The following is a 10,179-nucleotide window of genomic DNA, read 5'->3' as shown; positions in this document are numbered from 1 at the left end:
ACTCTGATACTCTGAAAAATTAATAATTATCTGATAACATGTCTACGGTGGATTTTTAAGAAACAAACACATTGTAGATAGTAAGATCATAATTCAAGCTTTCCCTACAGCTGCAATGTTGGTGAGTTTTTAAACGAGATTCTTTTACAAAAATGTTTAGATTTTCATTATTGTGGAGGCGGTTCGCATTGCAACTTTTCAGGACTAGAAAGCCTGCAGTTTGAGTTTCTATATTAGCTTGTATTCCCCATCGATGATGTCACTAGAAAGACGGTTTCTGAACTGCCCACAGCCCTCCTATGAGACACAGACCGAGTAGAAAAAGATTGCGCCATTTTTTCATGATTATTAGTGAGGACCTATTATGTGAAGATAGGTTGAAAAGTGGTGAAGTGGTCCTTTAATACAATTAGAGAGGACTCTTCTGATTGGATGAATGGGCTGTCTATGGGAGGTTGCATCTAGATAGCACCTTGCTGGCAAGATGGCCGCCGTGAGCATAGCGTCAATAGGACATAAAGCTACACGACCTCTCTGCCTATAGGACATAAAGCTACACGACCTCTCGGCCTATAGGACATAAAGGTACATGTCCTCTCTGCCTATAGGACATAAAGGTACATGACCTCTCTGCCTATAGGATATAAAGGTACATGTCCTCTCTGCCTATAGGATATAAAGGTACATGTCCTCTCGGCCTATAGGACATAAAGGTACATGTCCTCTCTGCCTATAGGATATAAAGGTACATGTCCTCTCGGCCTATAGGACATAAAGGTACATGTCCTCTCTGCCTATAGGACATAAAGGTACATGTCCTCTCTGCCTATAGGACATAAAGGTACATGTCCTCTCTGCCTATAGGACATAAAGGTACATGTCCTCTCGGCCTATAGGACATAAAGCTACACGACCTCTCTGCCTATAGGACATAAAGGTACATGTCCTCTCGGCCTATAGGACATAAAGGTACATGTCCTCTCTGCCTATAGGATATAAAGGTACATGTCCTCTCGGCCTATAGGACATAAAGGTACATGTCCTCTCGGCCTATAGGACATAAAGGTACATGTCCTCTCGGCCTATAGGACATAAAGGTACATGTCCTCTCTGCCTATAGGACATAAAGGTACATGTCCTCTCGGCCTATAGGACATAAAGGTACATGTCCTCTCGGCCTATAGGACATAAAGGTACATGTCCTCTCTGCCTATAGGACATAAAGGTACATGTCCTCTCGGCCTATAGGACATAAAGGTACATGTCCTCTCGGCCTATAGGACATAAAGGTACATGGCCTCTCGGCCTATAGGACATAAAGGTACATGGCCTCTCGGCCTATAGGACATAAAGGTACATGGCCTCTCGGCCTATAGGACATAAAGGTACATGGCCTATAGGACATAAAGGTACACGACCTCTCGGCCTATAGGATATATAAACTCACCTTGAACTTGCCAACGAACCTATCGTCCGTAGCCCCGCCCCCGTCAGTAGCTCCACCCTCTTCCTCCTTTCCTCGGAACAGCTGATAGGTTCTCACCCAGTCGTCGAACGCTCCAAACTCCGCCTCCAACTCTTTGTCATACAGCTGTCAATCAAACAATCATGACCTGATTTATAGGATATAAAATCACCCCTGCTGGGCGGGGCTAGTTGAGTGGGTGTGGCTAGTTTAGTGGGCGGGGCTAGTTTAGTGGGCGGGGCTAGTTTAGAGGGTGGGGCTAGTTTAGTGGGTGTGGCTAGTTTAGTGGGCGGGGCTAGTTTAGAGGGTGTGGCTAGTTTAGTGGGCGGGGCTAGTTTAGAGGGTGTGGCTAGTTTAGAGGGCGAGGCTAGTTTAGAGGGCTGTGATTGGCTACCTGCAGTGTGGCTAGTTTAGTGGGCGGGGCTAAGGGAGGACCCGCCTCCTCACTTCCTCTTCCTTTCTGCTTCTTCTTCTTCTCTCCGTCTGACGACGCGCTCACTGCAACAGGAAGTGACAAAACAGGAAGTAACAAACAGGAATATATAGACCAATAGCATTCAGGAAGTACTTATATGAACGATAAATGTTCGTCGACTACCTTTTTCCACTGACGAAAACTAAATGGAAACTAAACTAAAACTAAGCTACGATGACTAAAACTAAGACTAAATATACTCAAATAAAAACTAGACTAAAATGTTAGGAAGGGACTAAAATCTTATATGATTTTTAGTCGACTAACACATTCCAGGTGACTAAAATGTGACTAAAACTATTCAACAGACTACGACTAAAACTAAAATAGAGATTTGCTGCCAAAAACAACAGCGAGTCATTCTTACCCAGGCTGTCAACGCCCGCACTGAGCACGCTCTGCAGCGGAGACGCTGGAAACAAATACACACCTCTGATTGGTTGTCTATAATAATGCCTGACTCTCATTGGCTGTACATATAGAATGCATGACTCTCATTGGCTGTCCTTATAGAATGCATGACTCTCATTGGCTGTCCTGCATGCACAACAATGTGTTTTAACTGGACTACATGTTGTCTCAGTAACACAGCCCCTCCCCTTGGATGAGCAGTGCATCAAAGCCTTATGGGAATCGTAGTCCAGAATCGAGTGTTGTACTATAGAGGCTGTAGCACCCTCTAGAGGTAGAGTGTTGTACTGTATGAGAAGAACTTCTTACCTTTATCGAAGATCTGAGGAAAGGCTTGGCCTTCTTTTTGCTTGGACTGGAACACCGACACACGCACACGCACACGCACGCACGCACGCACGCACGCACGCACGCACGCACGCACGCACGCACGCACGCACGCACGCACGCACGCACGCACGCACGCACGCACGCACAGGATAAGATTTTGTCCTCAGTTCCATGCTGTATTGATTGATCTAGTCAAACCTTAGAGTATATATGAATCGAGACGGCACCCGGAGGAAACCCTGAGGCAAAATGGACATATAGTGGCCAAATTTGTCATTGCAGCTCGAGCCCGTGTGTTCATGTTATTATTGGGCCCGTCATTCCGTGCAGTGTTCATGTTATTATTGGGCCCGTCATTCCGTGTGTTCATGTTATTATTGGGCCCGTGACACGTGAACGAATGTTTCATACGTTTCATATGTGTGCAATGATAGTCAACGGCAGCGCGTTCATGTGTTTGGGGCAAATCCATCCCAGAATGCACTCTGTTCCTATACCCGAAAAGGAGGAGTGAAATCGCCTCATGCGCTTTTGAGCAACTTAATGCAAGGGGATGGAAGGAGAACTCTGACGCCGTCTCTATTCATATATACTCTACAGGGCTGTATTTTGCGTGTCTTTAAAGTACCAGGTCTTATTCCCTAACTTGAGTAAACTAAAGACCTGGAGGCGTGATCAATGCCATTTGGCTATTCTGAGTGGCCAAAGAGCATTGACCACGCCTCCAGGTCTTTAGTTTACTCAAGTTAGGGAATAAGACCTGGTACTTAAGTTAGGGAATAAGACCTGGTACTTAAGTTAGGGAATAAGACCTGGTACTTAAGTTAGGGAATAAGACCTGGTACTTAAGTTAGGGAATAAGACCTGGTACTTAAGTTAGGGAATAAGACCTGGTACTTAAGACACGCAAAATACAGCCCATAGAGTCAAACCCACAGACTTCATTATGTTTTCCTGGCCAAAGGATGCACATGTCAAATGATGCTGCTGTTATCTACTGCACGGGCTCCCAAAGTGGGGTCCGGGGACCCCTAGGGGTCCTTGAGGGAGTTCCAGGGGGTACCTATAGCTCAATCAGAGATATATAAGGAACCAAATGGACCCTTATGTGTGTACACATGGAACCAAATAGACCCGTCGGTTCCATTTGTACACTCTCTGAGTTAAATTGGGGTAGCGATAGAAATGCCATTAAATCGGGGGTCCGTAGCATAATGTGCGTGAAACTGGGGGTCCATGAAATTATTATGTTTCAGAATCACTGCTAGAGCCGTAAAAATCCTCCCTTATGGGGGTCACTGGCATCTGTCTGTCTGTCTGTCTGTCTGTCTGTCTGTCTGTCTGTCTGTCTGTCTGTCTGTCTGTCTGTCTGTCTGTCTGTCTGTCTGTCTGCCTGCCTGCCTGCCTGCCTGCATGCCTGCCTGCATGCCTGCCTGTCTGTCTGTCCTACCTGTCGGTCTCTCTCCTTGGAGGCGTAGTATTTGCTCCACCAGTCCAGAACATTGTCTCCTGTCTCGTCAGCGATGGTTCGTCTTCTACGCTTCGTGGAACGGCGCGTCGTCTTCCTGGAGGCCTGGCACGCACACGAAAACACACACGCACGCAAGCACGCACGCGGCGCGCGCACACACACACACACACACACACACACACACACACACACACACACACACACACACACACACACACACACACACACACACACACACACACACACACACACACACACACACACACACACACACACACACACACACACACACACACACACACACACACACGTCTGTGATGAATTCACTCATTTGAACATATTCCTTGTATGCAAAGTAAGACTTAAATGAAATTGCGATTAATCACAGATTAATCGCAACATTCATAAATCAGTTTGTGTGTGTCTGTGTGTGCGTGTGTGTGTGTGTGCGTGTCTGTGTGTTCGCGTGCACGTGCGTGTGTGTGTGCGTGTGTGCGTGTCTGTATGTTCGTGTGCACGTGCGCGTGCGTGCATGCGTGTGTGCATGTGCGCGCGCGTGTGTGCGCGCGTGCGTGTGTGTGTGTGTGTGGTTGCCATGTTTAGAGGGGCCTTTACATATGTAGGCATGACAGAATAATGGATTTGATATCGAAAGACATCTCTTCCATTTTCAGGTCCTCCATCATGCTTTATAAGCATTCTACTGTGAAGCCGAGGATGTTTAACCTGTGTAATGATGATTCTGTGTTCTCTAACATTTCAGCTAACACCCCTGATGTCATTGTTGTCATTGTTGTTGTACTGCTCAGTTTCAGCCATTATAATTAGGAAGCCGCTCAATTTGGAAGAGGCGTTGTTTCCTTTATCCATGATTTATGTCTGCTGTCCTGTGTCCGACATGTCAGCTGTACTGTATGTAACGATGCTGTCATGTGTCCGACATGTCAGCATACTGTATGTAACGATGCTGTCCTGTGTCCGACATGTCAGCTGTACTGTATGTAACGATGCTGTCCTGTGTCCGACATGTCAGCTGTACTGTATGTAACGATGCAGTCCTGTGTCTGACATGTCAGCTGTACTGTATGTAACGATGCTGTCCTGTGTCTGACATGTCAGCTGTACTGTATGTAACGATGCTGTCCTGTGTTTGACATGTCAGCTGTACTGTATGTAACGATGCTGTCCTGTGTCCGACATGTCAGCATACTGTATGTAACGATGCTGTCCTGTGTCTGACATGTCAGCTGTACTGTATGTAACGATGCTGTCCTGTGTCCGACATGTCAGCTGTACTGTATGTAACGATGCTGTCCTGTGTCCGACATGTCAGCTGTACTGTATGTAACGATGCAGTCCTGTGTCTGACATGTCAGCTGTACTGTATGTAACGATGCTGTCCTGTGTCTGACATGTCAGCTGTACTGTATGTAACGATGCTGTCCTGTGTTTGACATGTCAGCTGTACTGTATGTAACGATGCTGTCCTGTGTCTGACATGTCAGCTGTACTGTATGTAACGATGCTGTCCTGTGTCCGACATGTCAGCTGTACTGTATGTAACGATGCTGTCCTGTGTCTGACATGTCAGCTGTACTGTATGTAACGATGCTTTGCCGTCCATGCACGTTGTAACTGGCTGCTCTCCCACTGTCAAACTGCACTGGCAGTGTTTATGTCCTTTGTACATTAACAAGGTATTCCTGTACTTCTCATTATGTGGACATAAATAAACATTTCAAATGTGTGTGTGTGCGTGTGCATGAGTGTGCGTGTGCGTGTGCCTGTGCGTGTGCGCGTGCGTGTGTGCGTGTGTGTGCGTGTACCTTTGTCTTCATCTCTTCCGTTGATGCTTTGAGCGGCACTGTGGGCGGAGCTTCCTCCTCCACGGTGATCAGCCAGTCCTGATTGGTCGACGGGACGGCAGAGCCGCTCTCCTCGGACCGTCCTATTGGCCCAGGGCAAATGGCAGTCAATCAATCAATCAAACAGTGGTTCCCAAAGTGTGGTGTGGTTAATTACCTGTACGAGGGGGGTGTAGTTAACTAATAATTAATTAATTACCTGTAACGAGGGGGGTGTGGTTAACTAATAATGAATTAATTACCTGTAACGAGGGGTGTGTGGTTAACTAATAATGAATTAATTACCTGTAACGAGGGGGGTGTGGTTAACTAATAATTAATTAATTACCTGTAACGAGGGGGGTGTGGTTAACTAATAATTAATTAATTACCTGTAACGAGGGGGGTGTGGTTAACTAATAATTAATTAATTACCTGTAACGAGGGGTGTGTGGTTAACTAATAATTAATTAATTACCTGTAATGAGGGGGGTGTGGTTAACTAATAATGAGTTAATTACCTGTAATGAGGGGGGTGTGGTTAACTAATAATTAATTAATTACCTGTAACGAGGGGGGTGTGGTTAACTAATAATGAGTTAATTACCTGTAATGAGGGGGGTGTGGTTAACCAATAATGAGTTAATTACCTGTAACGAGGGGGGTGTGGTTAACCAATAATTAATGAATTACCTGTAACGAGGGGGGTGTGGTTAACTAATAATTAATTAATTACCTGTAACGAGGGGGGTGTGGTTAACTAATAATTAGTTAATTACCTGTAATGAGGGGGGTGTGGTTAACCAATAATTAATTAATTACCTGTAACGAGGGGGTGAGGTTAATTACCTGTAACGAGGGGGTGAGTTTAATTAACTGAAACGAGGGGGTGAGGTTAATTAACTGAAACGAGGGGGTGTGGTTAATTACCTGTAACGAGGACGGTGCATGGTGACACATGGGGGAGGGGCTTGAGGGGGAGGGGCTTGGGGGGCGGGGTGTATTTTAAGGACTTCAGGTTGTTGATCACATGACTTCCCACCAGCGTGCTGCGTCCAAACGCCCTCCAATCAACAACCGTTATACTGAGAGGTGGGAGGAGCCTCTCATCCTCTGGCAACTCCTACAGGAGAGGAGAGGAGAAACACATGGAGTTTAATACAGCTGGAGGGAGGGGAGGAGAGAGGAGAGCAGAAATACATGGAGTTTAATACAGCTGAAGGGAGGGGAGGAGAGAGGAGAGCAGAAATACATGGAGTTTAGTACAGATGGAGGGAGGGGAGGAGAGAAGAGAGCAGAAATACATGGAGTTTAGTACAGATGGAGAGAGGAGAGGAGAAATACATGGAGTTTAATACAGCTGGAGGGAGGGGAGGAGAGAGGAGAGCAGAAATACATGGAGTTTAATACAGATGGAGGGAGGAGAGGAGAGGAGCAGGAGCGTGCGTGCGTGCGTGCGTGCGTGCGTGCGTGCGTGCGTGCGTGCGTGCGTGCGTGCGTGCGTCTCACCAGTTCTATAGTGTCCACTAGCGTGGTGAAGTTTGGGTTGTTTTTATATTTCTGAATGACTGACGAACGAAGAGCTGCCCCCCCGCACTCTATGAACACCTGATACACACAGACACACACACACACACACACACACACACACACACACACACACACACACACACACACACACACACACACACACACACACACACACACACACACACACACACACACACACACACACACACACACACTAGTCCATGAGATAAACATTACATGAACAACATAACTAAATATCACATCAAAATAACATTGAAATATCACATGTTCCACATGCATAATATGCATTATGCATAATCCCTCCCCCTTCTCCGCTCACTCCATTAGCTCCTGGTCGCTGCCCCTCCCCCTTCTCCTCTCCACCCATTGGCTCCCGGTCGCTGCCCTGCCCCCTTCTCCTCTCCCCCCATTGGCTCCCGGTCGCTGCCCCTCCACCTTCTCCTTTCCCCCCATTGGCTCCCGGTCGCTGCCCGCACAGAATAAAAAACTTTGATGCTGGCCTTCAAAGAAACCAAAGGTAAAGGTAAGTCTGATCGAACCCTACAAACCCTCCGGAGAGCTCGGATCAGCCAACGCAGGGAAGCCAAACTCTTCTCCTTCTGGCTCCGCAACTATGGAATGAACTTCCCATTGCAGTCAGAACTACAGACTCACTCCCAATCTAAACTATGGAATTAACTTCCCATTGCAGTCAGAACTACAGACTCACTCCCAATCTAAACTATGGAATGAACTTCCCATTGCAGTCAGAACTACAGACTCACTCCCAATCTAAACTATGGAATGAACTTCCCATTGCAGTCAGAACTACAGACTCACTCCCAATCTAAACTATGGAATGAACTTCCCATTGCAGTCAGAACTACAGACTCACTCCCAATCTAAAGTATGGAATGAACTTCCCATTGCAGTCAGAACTACAAACTCACTCCCAATCTAAACTATGGAATGAACTTCCCATTGCAGTCAGAACTACAGACTCACTCCCAATCTAAACTATGGAATGAACTTCCCATTGCAGTCAGAACTGCAGCATCACTCCCAATCTTCCACCGTAGTCTGAAAACCCACCTTTTCAGACTCCATCATGGCCGTAGCACTTGCCCTAGCCCCTTAGATAGCACTTTATGTAGACTTAGATAGCATTTTATACATATATGTTATGTAGACATGTTATACAGACATGTTATGTAGACAGCACTAAAATTGCATTGTATGTAGTCGTACCCCTATAGACACTCCACCGTTAAGTTCTTAGCTTACGCATGTTTCATGATATTGTGCGTGCGTGCGTGCGTGCGTGCGTGTGTGCGTGCGTGCGTGTGTGCGTGTGTGCGTGCGTGCATGTACCTGTGGTCGGTCGACACTCAACAGTTGGACTTTCTTCAATTCCCTGAGACCCCAAAACAACACCTGGTAGAAAGACGCACGCACGCATACACACACGCGCGCGCACGCGCACACACACACGCACACGCACACGCACACGCTCACACGCACACACACACATGCACACACAAATGTTCAATGTCAATGAATATGGAATCATTTGATCTAACATAGAACTCTCTCTCTCACTTGCGCGCGTGCACACACACCTCTAGTCTGTAGGTGCTCAGCACCGGTCTGATGTTGGCAGGAACAGGAAGTACTGCTGCTTCCTCTTGCTCTAGAGGAGGAAGTCCCGCCTCTCCTGACTCTGGAATCTAAAATAAAAATAAATAAAAAATAAATAACATGAAATATGACAGACAGACAGACAGACAGACAGACATATTTGACTCATGATCAGAGCTTCCGTTGCTCCAGACTGTACGACGGAAGCATTTATATTTGACTCATGATCAGAGCTTCCGTTGCTCCAGACTGTACGACGGAAGCATTTATATTTTACTCATGATCAGAGCTTCCGTTGCTCCAGACTGTATGACGGAAGCATTTATATTTGACTCGTGATCAGAGCTTCCGTTGCTCCAGACTGTACGACGGAAGCATTTATATTTAATCATGATCAGAGCTTCCGTTGCTCCAGACTGTACGACGGAAGCATTTATATTTTACTCATGATCAGAGCTTCCGTTGCTCCAGACTGTACGACGGAAGCATTTATATTTGACTCATGATCAGAGCTTCCGTTGCTCCAGACTGTATGACGGAAGTATTTATATTTTACTCATGATCAGAGCTTCCGTTGCTCCAGACTGTACGACGGAAGCATTTATATTTGACTCATGATCAGAGCTTCCGTTGCTCCAGACTGTACGACGGAAGCATTTATATTTGACTCATGATCAGAGCTTCCGTTGCTCCAGACTGTATGACAGAAGCATTTATATTTTACTCGTGATCAGAGCTTCCGTTGCTCCAGACTGTATGACGGAAGCATTTATATTTTACTCATGATCCGAGCTTCCGTTGCTCCAGACTGTACGACGGAAGCATTTATATTTTACTCATGATCAGAGCTTCCGTTGCTCCAGACTGTACGACGGAAGCATTTGGAAATTGCGAGACTAGCTAGAGACAGACAGACAGAAGTGGTATTAGTATTAGTAGTATTAATAATAATAGTAGTAGTAGTATTATTAGTAGTAGTAGCAGAGCCGGATTTACCATTAAATCTATTATTCTA

At 46.1% G+C, this 10,179-nt stretch overlaps 1 protein-coding gene across 1 annotated transcript in view; it reads right to left on the bottom strand.

Moving 5' to 3' along the window:
* Positions 1–10,179, bottom strand: part of fer1l6 (fer-1 like family member 6) — a gene marked incomplete at its 3' end in the record, with an annotated part of 58,024 nt that overhangs the window by 23,847 nt on the left and 23,998 nt on the right. Inside the window, exons 17-26 of the mRNA XM_083783502.1 lie at positions 9,146–9,253; positions 8,898–8,960; positions 7,506–7,604; positions 6,927–7,119; positions 5,979–6,100; positions 4,132–4,254; positions 2,661–2,706; positions 2,308–2,352; positions 1,860–1,963; positions 1,448–1,591 (exon numbers count right to left, since the gene is read on the bottom strand). Of these exons, the coding sequence (XP_083639628.1) occupies positions 1,448–1,591; positions 1,860–1,963; positions 2,308–2,352; positions 2,661–2,706; positions 4,132–4,254; positions 5,979–6,100; positions 6,927–7,119; positions 7,506–7,604; positions 8,898–8,960; positions 9,146–9,253 (1,047 nt within the window). The remainder of the gene's footprint in view (positions 1–1,447; positions 1,592–1,859; positions 1,964–2,307; positions 2,353–2,660; positions 2,707–4,131; positions 4,255–5,978; positions 6,101–6,926; positions 7,120–7,505; positions 7,605–8,897; positions 8,961–9,145; positions 9,254–10,179) is intronic.

Source organism: Protomyctophum parallelum (genome assembly GCF_964188405.1).
Source record: "Protomyctophum parallelum genome assembly, chromosome: 15".
NCBI lineage: Eukaryota > Metazoa > Chordata > Actinopteri > Myctophiformes > Myctophidae > Protomyctophum > Protomyctophum parallelum.
Note: the sequence above shows the minus strand (reverse complement) of the source record. Positions and strands in the feature narration are given on the sequence as shown.